The 21,239-nt window shown below is 46.3% G+C and overlaps 1 protein-coding gene across 1 annotated transcript in view; it reads right to left on the bottom strand.

Moving 5' to 3' along the window:
- Nucleotides 1–21,239, bottom strand: part of LOC134929613 (dynein axonemal heavy chain 5-like) — an 837,675-nt gene that overhangs the window by 248,613 nt on the left and 567,823 nt on the right. Inside the window, exon 60 of the mRNA XM_063925200.1 lies at nt 5,985–6,152. Within this exon, the coding sequence (XP_063781270.1) occupies nt 5,985–6,152 (168 nt within the window). The remainder of the gene's footprint in view (nt 1–5,984; nt 6,153–21,239) is intronic.

The following is a 21,239-nucleotide window of genomic DNA, read 5'->3' as shown; positions in this document are numbered from 1 at the left end:
CTGCAGATAGTGTTGCTGCAGCGTGGTCTGTGACCCTGTCAAACAGGGATTCTACTTTGCGAACATAAGAGCATATTAAAGACGTCGTCTTATATATGAGGGATGCACAGAGGGATATTTTGCCGGCTGGCATCCAGAATTAATGCAATGTCCATTCTGTCAGGAGGGTATTAAGAGACCCGACACTGGACAGGTGATGCTGACTTTAAAAGGCACATGGAGATTCTGCCTTATAAGGGTGAGGAATTGTTTGGGGATGGTCTCTGGGACCTCGTATCCACAGCAACAGCTGGGAAGAAAAAATTTTACCTCAGGTTTCCTCACAGCCTAAGAAAGCACTGTATTATCAGGTACAGTCCTTTCGGCTTCAGAAAAGCAAGCGGGTCAAAGGCGCTTCCTTTCTGCACAGAGACGAGGGAAGAGGGAAAAAGCTGCACCAGTCAGCCAGTTCCCAGAATCAAAATTCTTCCCCCGCTTCCTCTGAGTCCACCGCATGACGCGGGGGCTCCACAGGCGTAGCCAGGTATGGTGGGGGGCCGCCTCAAAAATTTTGTCGATCAGTGGGCTCGCTCACAGGTGGATCCCTGGATCCTTCAAGTAGTATCTCAGGGGTACAAGCTGGAATTCGAGGCGTCTCCCCCCCGCCGTTTCCTCAAATCTGCCTTGCCGACAACTCCCTCAGGCAGGGAGGCTGTGCTAGAGGCAATTCACAAGCTGTATTCCCAGCAGGTGATAGTCAAGGTGCCCCTACTTCAACAAGGACGGGGTTACTATTCCACACTGTTTGTGGTACCGAAACCGGACGGTTCGGTGAGACCCATTTTAAATTTGAAATCCTTGAACACATACATAAAAAAATTCAAGTTCAAGATGGAATCGCTCAGGGCGGTTATTGCAAGCCTGGAGGAGGGTGATTACATGGTATCCCTGGACATCAAGGATGCTTACCTACATGTCCCCATTTACCATCCTCACCAGGAGTACCTCAGATTTGTGGTACAGGATTGCCATTACCAATTCCAAACACTGCCGTTTGGACTGTCCACGGCACCGAGGGTCTTTACCAAGATAATGGCAGAAATGATGATACTCCTTCGAAAAAAGGGAGTTTTAATTATCCCGTACTTGGACGATCTCCTTATAAAGGCGAGGTCCAAGGAGCAGTTGTTGGTCGGAATAGCACTATCTCGGGAAGTGCTACAACAGCACGGATGGATTCTATACATTCCAAAGTCACAGCTGGTTCATACCACACGCCTACTGTTCCTGGGGATGGTTCTGGACACAGAACAGAAAAAAGTGTTTCTCCCGCAGGAGAAAGCCAAGGACCTGTCATCTCTAGTCAGAGACCTCCTGAAACCAAAACAGGTATCGGTGCATCACTGCACACGAGTCCTGGGAAAAATGGTAGCTTCTTACGAAGCAAAATTCCATTCGGCAGGTTCCATGCAAGAACCTTTCAGTGGGACCTCTTGGACAAGTGGTCGGGATCGCATCTTCAGATGCATCGGCTGATAACCCTGTCTCCAAGGACCAGGGTATCTCTACTGTGGTGGCTGCAGAGTGCTCATCTTCAAGAGGGCCGCAGATTCGGCATACAGGACTGGGTCCTGGTAACCACGGATGCCAGCCTTCGAGGCTGGGGGGCAGTCACACAGGGAAGAAATTTCCAAGGACTTTGGTCAAGTCAGGAGTCGTCCTTACACATAAATATTCTGGAACTGAGGGCCAATTACAATGCCCTAAGTCTGGCAAGGCCTCTGCTTCAAAACCAGCCGGTACTGATCCAATCAGACAACATCACGGCAGTCGCCCATGTAAACCGACAGGGCGGCACAAGAAGCAGGATGGCGATGGCAGAAGCCACAAGGATTCTCCGATGGGCGGAAAATCACGTCCTAGCACTGTCAGCAGTGTTCATTCCGGGAGTGGACAACTGGGAAGCAGACTTCCTCAGCAGACACGACCTACACCCGGGAGAGTGGGGACTTCATCCAGAAGTCTTCCAACTGTTGGTAAACCGTTGGGAAAGGTCACAGGTGGACATGATGGCGTCCCGCCTAAACAAAAAACTAGATATTGCGCCAGGTCAAGGGACCCTCAGGCAATAGCTGTGGACGCTCTAGTGACACCGTGGGTGTACCAGTCGGTTTATGTATTCCCTCCTCTGCCTCTCATACCAAAGGTACTGAGAATAATAAGAAAACGAGGAGTAAGAACGATACTCGTGGTTCCGGATGGGCCAAGAAGAGCTTGGTACCCAGAACTTCAAGAAATGATATCAGAGGACCCATGGCCTCTACCGCTCAGACAGGATCTGCTACAGCAGGGGCCCTGTCTGTTCCAAGACTTACCGCGGCTGCGTTTGACGGCATGGCGGTTGAATTCCGGATCCTAAAGGAAAAGGGCATTCCGGAGGAAGTCATTCCTACGCTGATAAAAGCCAGGAAAGAAGTAACCGCAAACCATTATCACCGTATTTGGCGAAAATATGTTGCGTGGTGTGAGACCAGGAAGGCCCCAACAGAGGAATTTCAGCTGGGTCGTTTTCTGCACTTCCTACAGTCAGGAGTGACTATGGACCTAAACTTGGGTTCCATTAAGGTCCAGATTTCGGCTCTGTCGATTTTCTTCCAGAAAGAACTGGCTTCACTGCCTGGAGTTCAGACATTTGTAAAGGGAGTACTACATATTCAGCCCCCTTTTGTGCCTCCTGTGGCACCTTGGGATCTCAACGTGGTGTTAAGTTTCCTAAAATCACATTGGTTTGAGCCACTTAAAACTGTGGATTTGAAATATCTCACGTGGGAAGTGGTCATGTTATTGGCCTTGGCTTCGGCCAGGCGTGTGTCAGAATTGGCGGCTTTGTCATGTAAAAGCCCTTATCTGATTTTCCATATGGATAGGGCAGAATTGAGGACTCGTCCCCAGTTTCTCCCTAAGGTGGTATCAGCTTTTCACTTGAACCAACCTATTGTAGTGCCTGCGGCTACTAGGGACTTGGAAGATTCCAAGTTACTGGACGTAGTCAGGGCCTTAAAAATTTATATTTCCAGGACGGCTGGAGTCAGGAAAACTGACTCGCTTTTTATCCTGTAGGCACCCAACAAAATAGGTGCTCCTGCTTCTAAGCAGACTATTGCTCGCTGAATTTGTAGCACAATTCAGCTGGAGCATTCTGCGGCTGGATGGCCGCATCCTAAATCAGTAAAAGCCCATTCCACGAGGAAAGTGGGCTCATCTTGGGCGGCTGCCCGAGGGGTCTCGGCTTTACAACTTTGCCGAGCTGCAACTTGGTCAGGGGCAAACACGTTTGCTAAATTCTACAAATTTGATACCCTGGCTGAGGAGGACCTTGAGTTCTCTCATTCGGTGCTGCAGAGTCATCCGCACTCTCCCGCCCGTTTGGGAGCTTTGGTATAATCCCCATGGTCCTTACGGAGTTCCCAGCATCCACTAGGACGTCAGAGAAAATAAGATTTTACTCACCGGTAAATCTATTTCTCGTAGTCCGTAGTGGATGCTGGGCGCCCATCCCAAGTGCGGATTGTCTGCAATACTTGTATGTAGTTATTGCCTAACTAAGGGTTATTGTTGAGCCATCTGTTGAGAGGCTCAGTTATATTTCATACTGTTAACTGGGTATAGTATCACGAGTTATACGGTGTGATTGGTGTGGCTGGTATGAGTCTTACCCGGGATTCAAAATCCTTCCTTATTGTGTCAGCTCTTCCGGGCACAGTATCCTAACTGAGGTCTGGAGGAGGGGCATAGTGGGAGGAGCCAGTGCACACCAGATAGTACCTAATCTTTCTTTTAGAGTGCCCAGTCTCCTGCGGAGCCCGTCTATTCCCCATGGTCCTTACGGAGTTCCCAGCGTCCACTACGGACTACGAGAAATAGATTTACCGGTGAGTAAAATCTTATTATATGGTATATTGGGGCAATAACTAAAATAAAGAAAACAAAAACAGAGTCAAAGAAGTGTTCAAAAAAATTCAGTGTCTGGGTTAAGCCTGCTGCTGAGAAACTGTATCACTTCTTTTCATAGGGCAAAGATTAAGTGAGAGTAAAATTCTGTCACTTCTGACTTTATTTCTGTTTTATTTGAAAAACTGTTCATTTCTATGTATCTCCATTTGCATAGCAGTTGTACCAAAAAGCACTTTGACTAATTGGTGTCATATTAAATCACATTTAATAACGTTCTGTCTTTGTTGTTCTTAGAACAATTTATATTCAAATTGTCTTGATGTTTACGACACTACATTTTTGCAAGGAATATTTAATTACTATAGCTTTTGATTAAATTGCATTTTGATTGCATGTTGGCACATTGGAATAAGTTATATCTGGCTTTTGACCAAGGACTAGTAAATGGCTGCTATACTGTATGTTAAGTATTTAAAAGCATGATCATTAAAAACGTGTTGTCCTATTTTAATGTGAATTTCTTTATTTCTCTGTACAGGTTGAGCATCCCATATCCAAATATTCCAAGATACGGAATATTCCGAAATACGGAATTTAATGAGATAGTGAAACCTTTCTTTTCTGATGGCTCAATGTACACAAACTTTGATTAATACACAACATTATAAAAAATATTGTATTAAACGACCTTCAAGCTGTGTGTATAAGGTGTATATGAAACATAAATGAATTGTGTGAATGTACATACACTTTGTTTATTGCACAAAGTTATTAAAAATATTGGCTAAAATGACCTTCAGGCTGTGTGTATAAGGTGTATATGAAACATAAATGCATTCTGTGCTTAGACTTAGGTCCCATCGCCATAATACCTCATTATGGTATGCAATTATTCCAAATTATGGAAAAATCTGATATCCAAAATACTTCTGGTCCCAAGCATTTTGGATAAGGGATACTCAACCTATATATGTAACCATACCCATAAAGGAAAAAGGAGATTATACAAACTGCATGTCTTTCTTAATAACAACACAAACCTATTTGCTTCTTGCTATTTATTAAATTATTATTAGGCACTGCAGGATTTTTCTCTTAGAAATCTAGATACAAATATAACAGAAATAAAGTAACCTTTTAATTAGTTATATCATTTTACATATTGTATTCTGTACAAACATTGATACCCCCTTTACTTAAAGTACGCATTATTTCCCCCACAATGAAAATATAGTGGCAAACTAAATGTATTGCACTTCTGCTGTCAATGGAATTGCTTCTCCCTGTGTTATTGTAAATATTATACCCATACATTTTCAAAGAATAAAACACCATATGCCATACCTGCAAATTACCACAGTTGCTAGATGCTCTGGAAATGTAAACCTAACATCAGCTCCTTGGAACTTTATTGAAAGTTATTTATAATTTCCAGTCTAAACTCCATCAAGGGCCAATCATTCTCAGTGCGCACAGCATAACTCTAGCTAATCAGGAGAATATGTCTTAAAACTAGCAGGGGGGAGATGGAGCAACATAAATATATAATGAAACTGAACGTAACACAGTGCTACAAATCAGCCAAGAAAAAAAATAAAAAAATAACTGTAATAAAAAACGGAATACTAATTAACCAGACATCATGATATTTATAGCTCCAGTGAAGACATATTTTAAAGTTTATTGGGGATTTTTTGTTTATAATTTTTGCTTTAACCAACTTAGTAGTGTCTGTGCTATTCTGTAATGTAATCAGTGTTTGGGGCATGAGAGGCAAACCAGGAAACGTATTTACTGGGGATTATTGTACATCTTAAATAAAAGTCTATTATTTGCAGCACTAACAATTTGTATTGTGAGTTTGCAGCAATATAAAATATGGACACGTTGTGGAAATCTATTTGAATATTGGGAAGAAACTAAAGTCACATTTCTTACATGTAAGTCCCGTTGGAACACCTAGATGTCGATGCCCGGCAGTAAGTCCTCTAGCAGTATAATGACATTGGAAAACAAAATACATGCACATAATGAAGCGTGCTAATCCATACCTTCAGGGGGAGAACCTCTTTGTTAATCCCAAAGAAGTATGCCATGGCTTGTGTCCAGGAGCAGAGTCCCGCTACATTGCCACACACTTTTTTGGCAGACTCGAGATTATAGTCTTCCATGTCCAGGTACGGCTGCAGCAATTCAACCATTTCCTCAGTGATAGAGTCCTAAAACAATTTAGTTAGAAAAGGAAAATTTTATATTTGGAAAGAAACCTAGGATTTTATTTACACTGAACATAAGCATATAAATAAAGTGCATATAAACGATAAGGGGTCCAGCAATAATGACCAAGACACAAAGAACAATACAAGCAATGGAAGTCATACTTACACATTCCCCAGTGAGTGAGCTGATATGAAATGTAACAGGCTATTTACCCTTTTTTTCTACATAATATATTTGGGTACTTGGTGAAAAGGTTTTGGTTTGCTAAACTTGTGTGGCTCTGAAAAACACCACTCTTCAGCCTTTGTTTGTTTTAATGTGTAGGGCAAGTATATACCGCAATTAGAGTAATGGGCCCTACACACTGCCAGATCCGCCGCCGAGCTGCCCGACGGCAGATACGGCCGTCACGGAGGCCTGGGGGGAGGTGTGACGGGGGGGGGGGGGAGTGAAGTTTCTCCACTCCCCCCGTCACCCGGCTCCAGTGCACTGCATGCTAATATGGACAATCTCGTCCATATTGGCCTGCATGCATAAGCGGCGGGGCACCAACTTTTAATGAGCGCGGGCCGCGCATCGTTAATGGTTGGTGCCTACACACTGCATGATATGAATGAGTTCTCATTCATTAATGAACGAGAAAGTTCATATCGTGCAGTATTATCTGCCAGTGTGTAGGGCCCTTAAATGTAACTAATCTTCACAAAAGTCTTGGATTTAGCAAGGAGACTATAATCGTGCCATCCAGTCATGCAATGCTCCACAGCCATGGTGTAGGACACCTATATGTCCCAACTGCCCAGGACAGTCCTGGTGCATAACACAGACTTAATAAAGGAGAGAATCCTAAAACTTTCTCTAATATATATTCTACCAAATAGAACAGAATCTGGAATAATGAAACCTTCCCAAGACACTGGCCATGATATATACATGTCTATTAGTACATGGTCATGTCTTCCTGCATATGCAAGTTTGTCATTCAATATATAATAATAAAATCTAGACTGCAATCTCAAAATACATGAGTCCTATTTCCGGCTACTCATATCATACATATTAAGGCGGTATTCAATTCTTTTCACCCTCTTGCACACCCGTGCTGTTTTTGCTGACGGGCGTGGTATTATCATTTCAGCAAGGCGCCCTAACCCTTTACGCAGCTAAACCTGATTACTATGGACGTGATAAGCGCAATAACGGGTCACTTTAGAAAGGAGATTGGGTGTGATATATCATTTGAATACCACCCATTATGTCAACTTTTGTGTACATGCAAAATGTACATTTGTTCTAACAGACATTTTAAAAATACTTAATAAAATTATTCAACTGTTTTCTGACCTATTTTAAAGTGTAGATATTACTCTCTTTTATTAATGTTATCAACCTCTAGGAAAACGTAGTGAGCATGTTCATCTGTAAAGTAGGGTAATACAGAAGGTTTGGCATACCTCACATGCAGTATGTACATTTTTCATCAGCGAATGGGATTTCCTGTAATTTTTAGATGACATGTAAAATAAGTATTCTACCCTATTATAAGGCATGGTAAGTATTTACAACAAGTGAGAAGTACTTGTAGTTTTTGATGACAAAGAGATTAGTAGAGTTGACCTTCAACTATCAATGATTTATGTCCTCTCTACCACACTACAAACACACTTTCTTTTTAATTACATGTTATTATGAAATTCAGTATTTCCAATAACTTGATTGCATAATCAATCTTGCTAAAGAAGCTGCCTAAGGCACCAATCTGATCTATGCACTGATGCTTTTATAACAAGCAACAACAAATGTATCGATTTCAGCAAAATTCACATACAAAACATTATCCCAAGGAACAGTTAAGCTTTTCATTTTGTATTTTACAATTACGTGGCGCTTTTTGCAGTGAAAACATTCATTCTTTGCTTTGCTCTTTCGTCAAAGTTTTTGTAGATGTAGCTATGAAAATAAATAAAAAATGTATTTCAAAAAGTCTAAGTGCTCTGCGTAGGATGGAAATGCATTCCTACTGTAATATAATGTACTGTTAATAAAAAGCAGATGTGAAAATCGATCTTGAATATTGTGCAACTCTGCTTTTGAGAACTTAAAAAATTAAACAAACAAACAAGCTAAATCGAGCCAGTTATGTTTCGATTATCAGGTGAATTGTCTATATAAAATGCGATAAGTACCCCCTTTTTGGTTCTGTAAATGTGAATTCCTCATTGATATAAAAGTGTTTTTATCAAGAAATATCACACATGACAAAAGGGCCAAGCCCTGCAACGTTGGCATCAGACTCTGTTGCAGCAGTTGTCATTCATTTCTCGTAAACTCTGGATGTCCGTCCATTTTCCTTATCTATGCATTATATAAGAAGGGCACCAGAGGAAGCTGCATATGTGTGTATATATATATATATATATATATATATATATAAACATATACACACACACACACACACACACACACACACACACACACATACACACACATGTAATAACATAGGATGACAACACAACAGTGCACAGTAGATGGACAGACAGGATCCGGGTTGCTCATGGGAGACCGGGGAACAAAGTGCCATTGGTGTTAAGAAGAGTGTTCTGTTGGAAGAGGATCCTGTACGTGTAAGAGGCAGAGGTATAAACCAGTAGGGTGAACTGGGACAGAGGGGCTGTGGGTGTTCAGAGAGGTTGAGCAATGAGTTATGAGGAGGACTGAATCATAAGGAACATTTTAAAACTTCACATATGAGCAAGACAAAAAAATTAATTAAGCATTACATTCATATCACCTAACAACTTATAACCAAAACTGCAGACATGGCCCAATTTCTGATTTGGTCCTAGAATGCTTTTCTGTACTACAGTAATAATAAGAATTTACTTACCGATAATTCTATTTCTCATAGTCCGTAGTGGATGCTGGGGACTCCGTCAGGACCATGGGGAATAGCGGCTCCGCAGGAGACAGGGCACATCTAAAGAAAGCTTTTAGGATCACATGGTGTGTACTGGCTCCTCCCCCCATGACCCTCCTCCAAGCCTCAGTTAGGTACTGTGCCCGGACGAGCGTACACAATAAGGAAGGATCTTGAATCCCGGGTAAGACTCATACCAGCCACACCAATCACACTGTACAACTTGTGATCTGAACCCAGTTAACAGTATGATAACAAACGAAGTAGCCTCTGAAAAGATGGCTCACAACAATAATAATAACCCGATTTTTGTAACAATAACTATGTACAAGTATTGCAGACAATCCGCACTTGGGATGGGCGCCCAGCATCCACTACGGACTATGAGAAATAGAATTATCGGTAAGTAAATTCTTATTTTCTCTAACGTCCTAGTGGATGCTGGGGACTCCGTCAGGACCATGGGGATTATACCAAAGCTCCCAAACGGGCGGGAGAGTGCGGATGACTCTGCAGCACCGAATGAGAGAACTCCAGGTCCTCCTTAGCCAGAGTATCAAATTTGTAAAATTTTACAAACGTGTTCTCCCCTGACCACGTAGCTGCTCGGCAAAGTTGTAATGCCGAGACCCCTCGGGCAGCCGCCCAAGATGAGCCCACCTTCCTTGTGGAGTGGGCCTTTACAGATTTAGGCTGTGGCAGGCCTGCCACAGAATGTGCAAGTTGGATTGTGCTACAGATCCAACGCGCAATCGTCTGCTTAGACGCAGGAGCACCCATCTTGTTGGGTGCATACAATATAAACAACGAGTCAGATTTTCTGACTCCAGCTGTCCTTGAAATATATATTTTTAATGCTCTGACAACGTCCAGTAACTTGGAGTCCTCCAAGTCGCTAGTAGCCGCAGGCACCACAATAGGCTGGTTCAAGTGAAAAGCCGAAACCACCTTAGGGAGAAAATGAGGACGTGTCCGCAGTTCTGCCCTGTCCGAATGGAAAATCAGATATGGGCTTTTGTACGATAAAGCCGCCAACTCTGAAACTCTCCTGGCTGAAGCCAGGGCCAGTAGCATGGTTACTTTCCATGTAAGATACTTCAAATCTACAGATTTGAGAGGCTCAAACCAATGAGATTTGAGAAAATCCAAAACTACGTTTAGATCCCACGGTGCCACTGGGGGCACAATCGGGGGCTGTATATGTAGTACACCCTTGACAAAAGTTTGTACTTCAGGCACTGAAGCCAATTCCTTCTGGAAGAAGATTGATAAGGCCGAAATTTGAACTTTAATAGACCCCAATTTGAGGCCCATAGACAATCCTGCCTGCAGGAAATGTAAGAATCGACCCAATTGAAATTCTTCCGTTGGGGCCTTCTTGGCTTCACACCACGCAACATATTTTCTCCAAATGCGGTGATAATGTTGTGCGGTCACTTCCTTCCTAGCCTTAATCAAGGTAGGAATAACTTCCTCTGGAATGCCCTTTTCTTTTAGAATCCGACGTTCAACCGCCATGCCGTCAAACGCAGTCGCGGTAAGTCTTGGAACATACAAGGTCCCTGCTGAAGCAGATCCCTTCTTAGAGGTAGAGGCCACGGATCCTCCGTGAGCATCTCTTGAAGTTCCGGATACCAAGTTCTTCTTGGCCAATCCGGAGCCACTAGTATTGTTCTTACTCCCCTTTTCCGAATAATTCTCAGTACCTTTGGTATGAGAGGCAGAGGAGGAAACGCATACACTGACTGGTACACCCATGGTGTTACCAGAGCGTCCACAGCTATTGCCTGAGGGTCTCTTGACCTGGCGCAATATCTGTCCAGTTTTTTGTTGAGGCGAGACGCCATCATATCCACCTTTGGTTTTTCCCAACGGTTCACAATCATGTGGAAAACTTCCGGATGAAGTCCCCACTCTCCCGGGTGAAGGTCGTGTCTGCTGAGGAAGTCTGCTTCCCAGTTGTCCACTCCCGGGATGAACACTGCTGACAGTGCTATGACATGATTTTCCGCCCAGCGAAGAATCCTTGCAGCTTCTGTCATTGCTCTTCTGCTTCTCGTGCCGCCTTGTCTGTTTACGTGGGCGACTGCCGTGATGTTGTCCGACTGGATCAACACCGGCTGACCCTGAAGCAGCGGTTTTGCCAAGCTTAGAGCATTGTATATCGCTCTTAGCTCCAGTATATTTATGTGAAGAGACGTCTCCAGGTCTGACCATACACCCTGGAAGTTTCTTCCCTGTGTGACTGCTCCCCAGCCCCGTAGGCTGGCATCCGTAGTCACCAGGACCCAGTCCTGTATGCCGAACCTGCGGCCCTCTAACAGATGGGCACTCTGCAACCACCACAGGAGAGACAACCTTGTTCTTGGTGACAGTGTTATCCGCTGATGCATGTGCAGATGCGATCCGGACCATTTGTCCAGCAGATCCCACTGAAATGTTCGTGCATGGAATCTGCCGAATGGAATTGCTTCGTAAGAAGCCACCATCTTTCCCAGGACTCTTGTGCATTGATGTACTGACACAGTTCCTGGTTTTAGGAGGTTCCTGACCAGTTCGGATAACTCCCTTGCTTTCTCCTCCGGGAGAAACACCTTTTTCTGAACCGTGTCCAGAATCATTCCCAGGAACAGCAGACGTGTTGTCGGGGTCAATTGAGATTTTGGAAGATTCAGAATCCACCCGTGTTGCTGAAGCACTACTTGGGTTAGTGCTACACCGACTTCCAGCTGTTCTCTGGACTTTGCCCTTATCAGGAGATCGTCCAAGTAAGGGATAATTAATACGCCTTTTCTTCGTTGAAGAACCATCATTTCGGTCATTACCTTGGTAAAGACCCGAGGGGCCGTGGACAAACCAAACGGCAGCGTTTGAAACTGATAATGACAGTCTTGTATCACGAACCTGAGATACCCTTGGTGTGAGGGGTAAATTGGGACATGCAGATAAGCATCTTTTATGTCCAGGGACACCATGAAGTCCCCTTCTTCCAGATTCGCTATCACTGCTCTGAGTGACTCCATCTTGAACTTGAATTTCTGTATGTACAGGTTCAAGGATTTCAGATTTAGAATAGGTCTTACCGAACCGTCCGGCTTCGGTACCACAAATAGTGTGGAATAATACCCCTTTCCCTGTTGTAGGAGGGGTACCTTGACTATCACCTGCTGAGAATACAGCTTGTGAATGGCTTCCAATACCGTCGTCCTTTCTGAGGGAGACGTTGGTAAAGCAGACTTTAGGAACCGGCGAGGGGGAGACCTTTCGAACTCCAACATGTAACCCTGAGATACTATCTGCAGGATCCACGGGTCCACCTGTGAGCGAGCCCACTGATTGCTGAAAATCTTTAGTCGACCCCCCACCGCTCCTGAGTCCGCTTGTAAAGCCCCAGCGTCATGCTGATGGCTTTGTAGAACCCGGGGCGGGCTTCTGGTCCTGGGCAGGGGCTGCTTGCTGCCCTCTCTTACCCTTTCCTCTGCCTCGCGGCAGATAAGACTGTCCTTTTGCTCGCTTGTTTTTATAGGAGCGAAAGGACTGCGGCTGAAAAGACGGTGTCTTTTTCTGTTGGGAGGGGGTCTGAGGTAAAAAAGTGGATTTGCCGGCAGTTGCCGTGGCCACCAGATCCGATAGACCGACCCCAAATAATTCCTCTCCTTTATATGGCAACACTTCCATATGCCTTTTGGAATCCGCATCACCTGACCACTGTCGCGTCCATAAACTTCTTCTGGCAGATATGGACATCGCACTTACTCTTGATGCTAGAGTACAAATATCCCTCTGAGCATCTCGCATATAAAGAAACGCATCCTTTAATTGCTCTAGAGTCAATAAAATACTGTCCCTATCCAGGGTATCAATATTTTCAGTCAGGGAATCCAACCACACTACCCCAGCACTGCACATCCAGGCTGAGGCTATTGCCGGTCGCAGTATAACACCAGTATGAGTGTATATACTTTTCAGGTTAGTTTCCAGCCTCCTATCCGCTGGATCCTTGAGGGCGGCCGTATCAGGAGACGGCAACGCCACTTGCTTTGATAAACGTGTGAGCGCCTTATCCACCCTAGGGGGTGTTTCCCAGCGCGTCCTAACCTCTGGTGGGAAAGGGTATAATGCCAATAACTTCTTAGAAATTAGCATTTTTCTATCTGGGTTAACCCACGCTTCATCACACACGTCATTCAATTCCTCTGATTCTGGAAAAGCTACAGGTAGTTTTTTCACCCCCCACATAATACCCCTTTTTGAGGTACCAGCAGTATCAGAGATCTGCAAAGCCTCCTTCATTGCCGTGATCATATAACGTGTGGCCCTGTTGGAAAATACGTTTGTTTCTTCACCGTCGACACTAGATTCATCTGTGTCGGTACCCGTGTCGACTGACTGAGGTAAGGGACGTTTTACAGCCCCTGACGGTGTCTGAGACGCCTGAGCCGGTACTGACTGGTTTTCCGGCCGTCTCATTTCGTCTACTGACTTTTGTAATGTACTAACATTATCACGTAATTCCATAACTAAAGCCATCCATTCCGGTGTCGACTCCCTAGGGGGTGACATCACCATTACCGGCAATTGCTCTGCCTCCACACCAACATCGTCCTCATACATGTCGACACACACGTACCGACACACAGCAGCCACACAGGGAATGCTCTAATCGAAGACAGGACCCCCTTAGCCCTTTGGGGAGACAGAGGGAGAGTTTGCCAGCACACACCAAAAGCGCTATAAATGTATATAAACAACCCTAAAAGGTGTTGTTTTTGTTATAAGCGCTTTTAATATATAAATATCGCCAATTTATGCCCCCCTTCTCTTTGTTACCCTGTTTCTGTAGTGCAGTGCAGGGGAGAGTCCTGGGAGCCTTCCTCACAGCGGAGCTGAGCAGGAAAATGGCGCTGAGTGCTGAGGAGAATAAGCTCCGCCCCTTTTCCGGCGGGCTTTTCTCCCGGGTTTTGAGAAATCTGGCCTGGGTTAAATACATACATATAGCCTTAATGGCTATATGTGATGTATTCTTTGCCACTAAAGGTATTTAATATTGCTGCCCAGGGCGCCCCCAGCAGCGCCCTGCACCCTCCGTGACTGGTCAGTGAGAAGTGTGTAGCAACAATAGCGCACAGCTGCCGTGCTGTGCGCTACCTTCATGAAGACTGAAGAGTCTTCTGCCGCCTGTTTCCGGACCTCCGATCTTCAGCATCTGTAAGGGGGGTCGGCGGCGCGGCTCCGGGACGAACCCCAGGATGACCTGTGTTCCGACTCCCTCTGAAGCTATGTCCAGTAGCCTAAGACTCCAATCCATCCTGCACGCAGGTGAGTTGAAAATCTCTCCCCTAAGTCCCTCGATGCAGTGAGCCTGTTGCCAGCAGGACTCACTGAGATTTAAAACCTAAAAAAACTTTTTCTAAGCAGCTCTTTAGGAGAGCCACCTAGATTGCACCCTGCTCGGACGGGCACAAAAACCTAACTGAGGCTTGGAGGAGGGTCATGGGGGGAGGAGCCAGTACACACCATGTGATCCTAAAAGCTTTCTTTAGATGTGCCCTGTCTCCTGCGGAGCCGCTATTCCCCATGGTCCTGACGGAGTCCCCAGCATCCACTAGGACGTTAGAGAAATATATATATATGTAAGATCCTATGGTAGATTAGCCAAAAACAAGCTTCATGAAAAAATGTCTCAGCATTTTTCCAGTTATTATTCACAAACACATTCAGTGACCCATCATTTCTAGGCAAATCCATGCCTCCATCCGTGTCTCCTGTGCCACGCAGGGCACAGGCCCGCCAACTCACTGGTGTCTACCCTGGTGTCTACCCAAGTCTACCCTGCATTGTTCAAGTATCCAAATGAGCTACATAGAAGGACAAATAGACAGTTAATAAAGCGCTAATAAAATAGATATTTAAATAGCTCAATAAAAAAAAAATCAATATCCAAACAATACCACACCGGCCAGCATGAACAAACAAATATTAAAACGTTTATGCAGATGGTGGCCAGGACGGGCATGGAGTAGCACTCATACTGTGCAGCTCTCCAGCCACTTCATCCTGTAATTATATCCTGCTTCCCCCTCTGGGTCCAACTTTACAGCCACCGGTACATAAAGGCTCCCTGCTCCCCCCTGGAGTGAATATAGACCTGTTGCTGCAGTTGCTGGAGGCCCGGGAGCTCTGGACGCCGGCGGGCACTGGTCCGTGTCGTGAGCCGCTGCCTCGTGTGGGGACCGGAAGTTCGGCTCTGCGCCTGTATCATCTGCCGCTCGCTGCGGCCGTCCGGAGCGCCGGGGAGCTGAGGGTGCCGTGAGCTCTACTGTTGCCCTGCTGAGTGCTGATCCCCTGTGAGGTCTGGGGGGAGCCGCGGGCGAAACTCCCTGAACCGTCTCCTCTGCTGCGGGGACGCGCTGCCCGCGAAACCGGAAGTGCGGCTCCGCTGTTCGCCGCCGCCTGCACCATCCTGACGGGGCACATTTGGGCGGTTGGTATCTATATGTAAGGCACCCCTGCACCTGTGGGGGAGATCTGGAAGTGTGTGGGGCCCCCTGAATTTCTACGGGGTAACTGTCTTGGCGGCCATTTTCTGGACTCCCTCTGTTACACTGGATCTAAGGTGCTGGGGAAGTTGTGGATACTGTGATGCATATGACTCTCTCCCTCCTTCTATTATAATCCGCAAGCTTGCTGGCGGGGAAGTACCGGGAATTGATATTATATGTTCTGCAGCTTTGGCTGGAAGTGATAATCCCTGTACCCCTGCTGAGGTGGTTGGTCACGCTGCACTAGACCCGGAGTTTGTGACCCTGCTGGCTATTTATACATATCTATAGTTTGCCTGACGTCCGTTTGCCGGCTGGGGTGGGCACCCCCCCGGGTGGGCACCCCCCCTTTTCTTTGCCTATATTTGCTTTGATACGTCCTGCAGACCGGGAGAACCGACACCGTGCTGTCCAAAATGGTGAAGGGTCGCCAGACCGGCGCGGCGGCGGGAGCGATGGATAAGTTTGTTAGTGACCGGGGCCCCCAGCAGCGGAGAGGGGAGGCTACAAGATCCGAGGCATCGCCCCCATCTCCTGCTCATAGCTCGGTCTCCTCTGACCCTCCGGATGCGGCACTACAGAGAGTACTGGACGCGGTAACTGCCAGTGAAGTGCGCCTGGCTGATAAAATCGGGCAGGTGCAGTCCGACCTCTCCATTATTCATCAAGACCTCCAGCGGGTGAGAGAGAGAGTGGGAGAAGCAGAGACCCGTATTTCCAATGTCGAAGATACCGTTGGCCCGCTGGGTCGTCGCACTGATGCTTTGGAGTCTCAGATGAATGATGTGCGCAAAAAGCTCACGGATGTGGAGGGGCGTCTGCGGCGCAATAACGTCCGCTTCATTGGCCTGCCTGAGAAAGAAGAGGGCTCCGCTCCCGAAGAGTTTCTCGTAAAATGGCTTCGTGATTCTTTCGGATCTGAGGAATTCTCGCCTTATTTCACTGTTGAACGGGCCCATAGAGTCCCAATGCGCCCAATGCCGCCGGGGGCTCCACCCCGTACCTTTATTGCTAGGTTCCTTCATTACCGTGATCGGGACACAATTCTGAGGTTGGCTCGTACTAAGGGCCCTCTGAAATGGAATGGATCGCCAATATCGGTATTTCCGGACTTTGCGGTGGATGTACAAAAAGATAGGGCTCAGTTTATACCTGTCAAGAGGAGACTTCGTGAACTTGACCTGCCGTATGCCATGCTATTCCCATCCCGACTGCGGGTAGTGGCGGATGGGGAAACAAAGTTTTTCACGACCCCTCGTGAGGCCATGGTGTGGTTGGACAGGCGATTCCCGGCGAGACGTGCCCTTGCGGATTAGTGACTATCCGGCTGATCATGGAAGCTGATTTTCTCCTGTTCTCCTTTTCTGGCTACTTATTTTGTCTGTCTTAGATACATGTGTTAGATATTGCGAGGTGATAGGATGCGGGCCTGTATGAGTGCTGTTATTGCTTCCTTTAGCCCCCGCTACATTATTATCGCAGTTCAGACAGGATATATGTATACTCTTTAAGTCAGCCATGATGTACTTGGTATGTTCTTGTTATGATTATACCTTGGGGGGATTTGTTGTTTGTTTTTGCTCTCTTTTCTTCCTGCTATACTATTGGTCTCTGGGTGGGAGGTGGGGGGGGGGGGGGGATTGCTAAACATTTGACCTGATATAGGTGGTTTTATGATATCCGAGTATGTGTTTATCTTGGGTATTAGATGGACCTAGGGGGCGGATCTCTATGATCCCCCCTCATTTGTTTTTGTTTTCGAGGGGGGAAAGGCTGGTGGCTGGGAGCTACCTCCTAATTTTGCTGTTTCCTAGTTGTTCTCTATCCCCGAGAGTCATTACATTCTTGGCCCCGATTAAGGAGTGTTTGCACTGGCCGATGGTGCAATAAAGTTTGGTTTACTTTCATTTTTAGGTATGTACACTCAGTTCTGGGATCCAGGTATGCTGCATGTTGGGGGTGGTATACAGGGAGGGGGGAAGGGGGGGATGTTGGGTTATATTTACTTTTTGAGCGGAAATGTATGTTGTGAAAGTACATGGTTTACTACTGTGCAATATAAGCAATGGTGTCTGGTTACTGAATCTGTACGTGGCGGGGCTGACCGGCCGCGGGGTGATGCACTGATTATGTCTTTGTTGTATTATGACGGGGATTATGGTGTTATCGTGGAATGTGAGAGGGCTCAATGATAAAGTTAAGAGGTCTCTTGTACTCCGACAGATCAAACACTATGCCGCTGACATTGTCTGTCTTATGGAAACACATTTGGTGGGGAGTAGGATTCTATCACTGAAGAGGCCCTGGGTGGGTTGGGCTTACCATTCTATGCACACATCCGCCTCACGCGGGGTTTCGGTCCTTATTAAGCGGACCGTCCCTTTTGTAATGGAATCTATACAAATGGACCCATGGGGGAGATATGTGTTTTTGAAATGTAGATTATTTTATGTTCCTGTCCTCCTGCTAGCTGTCTATGTGCCACCTCCATACTCTCCCGATGTTCTTAAGAAGGTTGCTGGGTTCATGGCCTTATCCCCCGGGGTGTCTGTTATCTGCCTAGGGGACTTCAATAATGTATTAGACGTGGTAATAGATAGGCTCTCCATGTCTCCGTCTGCTGCAGGTCCTGGGAGATCTGGGTTTGCAGACGTGGTGTCGGGGTTGGGCCTGGTCGATCCTTGGAGACTGAGACAACCTTCTCTTAAACAATATTCGTGTTTCTCACACTCCCACTCTTCGTTCTCTAGGATTGACCTGGCCCTCCTCTCGAGCGACATGGCTCCCCGCGTCAGTAATATTAGGTATGAGACTAGAGGTATATCAGACCACTCCCCTTTGACCTTTAATTTAGACTTTAATTGCGATAGAGGCCAAGCTGTGTGGAAATTTAATCCATTCTGGCTCGTTCACATGGGGGATGGATCTGAATTGGTGGCCGCATGGCGGGAGTTCTTTGCACTGAATAGTGCCGACCAGGCTATTTCTAATTTATGGGACACATTTAAGGCCTTTTTACGGGGGAGTTTGATTAAACGGGTGTCTGATTTAAAATCCTTCTATAGGAGAAGGGAGGCTGAGTTGGAGCCCCGGAGCGCCGCTGCAGAGCTACAATACTTGCAGGACTCTTTGATCAGTTCCAGGTCAGCCTGGTTGTCGGCTCAGAGGGAATGGAGAGACTACCTAATGGAAAAGACTCAGCATAGACTCCTTTTCTCATCCCATACCTTATACGCTACGGGGGAGAGGCCGGGGACATACCTGGCCTCTTTGGCTCGGGGAGACAGACCTACTAGTGTAGTGGTAGAGATTGTGAGCGCTGAAGGTGTTCACCTGACCCAGACTCCACAAATGACGGCTGAATTTGTATCCTTCTATAGTCGCTTATATGAATCTAAATTGGATTGTACCTCATCGCAATTGAATGATTATTTGGACGGTGTCTGTTTTCCCACCTTGTCCAGGGAGGCTTGTGACCTTTTGGAGGCGCCTATTTCCCCCGATGAAGTTAGGGCAGCGATTGAGGCCTCCCCTAGTGGTAAAGCCCCGGGCTTGGATGGAATACCCTCTGAGGTCTATAAGCATAACTTGGATTTTTTTGTACCCCGCCTACTTGAATTATATAGTCAGATTTTTATACAGGAATCTCTCCCTCCGTCTATGGCGGAGGCAGTGATTGTGGTTCTCCCTAAACCTGACAAGGATCTTAAGAAAGTGGAGTCCTACCGTCCTATATCCCTCCTACCCACTGACATTAAAATTTTGGCTAAGATATTGGCTGGCAGATTAAATACAGTTATTTCCCACATTATACACCCGGATCAGACGGGATTTATGCCTAATAAATCTACCTCCATTAATCTCAGACGTCTGTTTACCCACCTACAAATCCCCCGGGCGGACCCTTCCTCTTCCATAATCGTTTCGCTGGATGCCGCTAAGGCTTTTGACTCTGTGGAGTGGGAATATTTATGGGAAGTTATGCATAGATTTGGTATTGGCCCGAAATTTATTAAATATGTTCGGCTGCTGTACTCCTCTCCCTCGGCAAGGGTAGCGGTTAATGGTTTCGTATCTCACTCCTTTCCCTTATCTAGAGGCACGCGACAGGGTTGCCCCTTGTCCCCTACCCTGTTTGCTATGGCCATCGAGCCTCTTGCATGTCTTCTGAGAACAGATGCGGGTATTTATGGACTTAAAGTGGGTACTCGGGAAGACAGGGTGGCCCTATATGCTGACGACGTTCTGCTGTTTGTGGATCGCTATGCTGAGTCTATGCCTAGGATTTTGGAAATTATTGTTGGGTTCGGGCGATACTCTGGTCTACTGATAAACTGGGAGAAATCCTTTATTATCCCACTTAAAGGCGAAGTCCCTGCCTCCCCGTTGGCGGTTCTTCCATTGAAGTGGGTGGAATCCTTCAAATATTTGGGTATTTGGGTGTCTAATAACCCTAAAAAATTCTCTTCTCTTAATATTACCCCTCAAATAATGTATCTCCGCGGCCGGGTGCAGACGTGGGGTAAATTGCCTTTAACAGTCACGGGGAGGGTTAATATGGTTAAAATGGTCTTCCAGCCCAAACTTCTATATGTCTTGCAGCAATCTCCTGTCTATATTCCACAGAAGGTTTTTAAACAAATAGACGGGTTGCTTTCCTCCCTGGTGTGGGCCAGTAAACGAGCACGCTTAAAACTAGATACCTTGACCAGAACACGTGAAATGGGGGGTCTGGCCCTCCCCAACTTCCGTTTCTACTACTACGCGGCGCAATTGATGCATATCTGGGAGTGGGTTAATGACCTCGATGCCCTGGCTCTGCATTCACTGATGCTGCATCACGACTACCCGGGGGGCTCCCCATTACAGCTACTTCTCTGTGGCAGCGTTAAAATGTCCACAATACCGCTTATTAAGCAATCTCTTCTAATATGGAAAATGGTGCACTCGGTGATGCGGGGCCATGGCGTTGACCCGGACACCCCACTGGATAACACATATGGGTTACCGGAACTGTGTTATCTTCAGGTCCGAGAAGTTTGGGGGAGATGGGGAGTATCATCTTTGGGCCAGTTATATAGTGATGGGATTCTTAACTCATTCCAACAACTTCAGCGTGCACACAACATTCCCTCAAGGTTCTTTTTTCAATTCCTACAGTTGAGACATGCGCTGGCAGCCCAGTTCCCAAATGGCCCTCCAGTCCTGGCTGACTCCCCGGTTAAAACAATGCTGCAAACGATAGACTCGGGACACTTAGTCTCTAGGATATATGGTCGTATCCTGCAAATGCACCACAATGACCTTCTCGCGGCTCTTCGGGGTAGATGGGAATCAGATGTGGGAACGCTATCGGATGATGCATGGAATACTGCTATGGGAGCTCATCGGATCTCCACTTCCTCTGTTAGATACCAGCAAATACAACTGTACATTCTACACAGGGAGTATATGACCCCGGTGAGGTTAGCGCATATCGGGGGCGCTCATAGCTCGCAATGCCCTAGATGTGGAGCCGTGGATGCAGATTTCTGGCACTTACTGTGGTTGTGCCCTGGCGTGTCTGTGTTTTGGACGGCGGTTATACGTATCCTGTGTGACACAGGTATTCCCTCCTTCGTATGTAC

Source organism: Pseudophryne corroboree, chromosome 5 (genome assembly GCF_028390025.1).
Source record: "Pseudophryne corroboree isolate aPseCor3 chromosome 5, aPseCor3.hap2, whole genome shotgun sequence".
In the NCBI taxonomy this organism is placed as follows: Eukaryota; Metazoa; Chordata; class Amphibia; order Anura; family Myobatrachidae; genus Pseudophryne; species Pseudophryne corroboree.
Note: the sequence above shows the minus strand (reverse complement) of the source record. Positions and strands in the feature narration are given on the sequence as shown.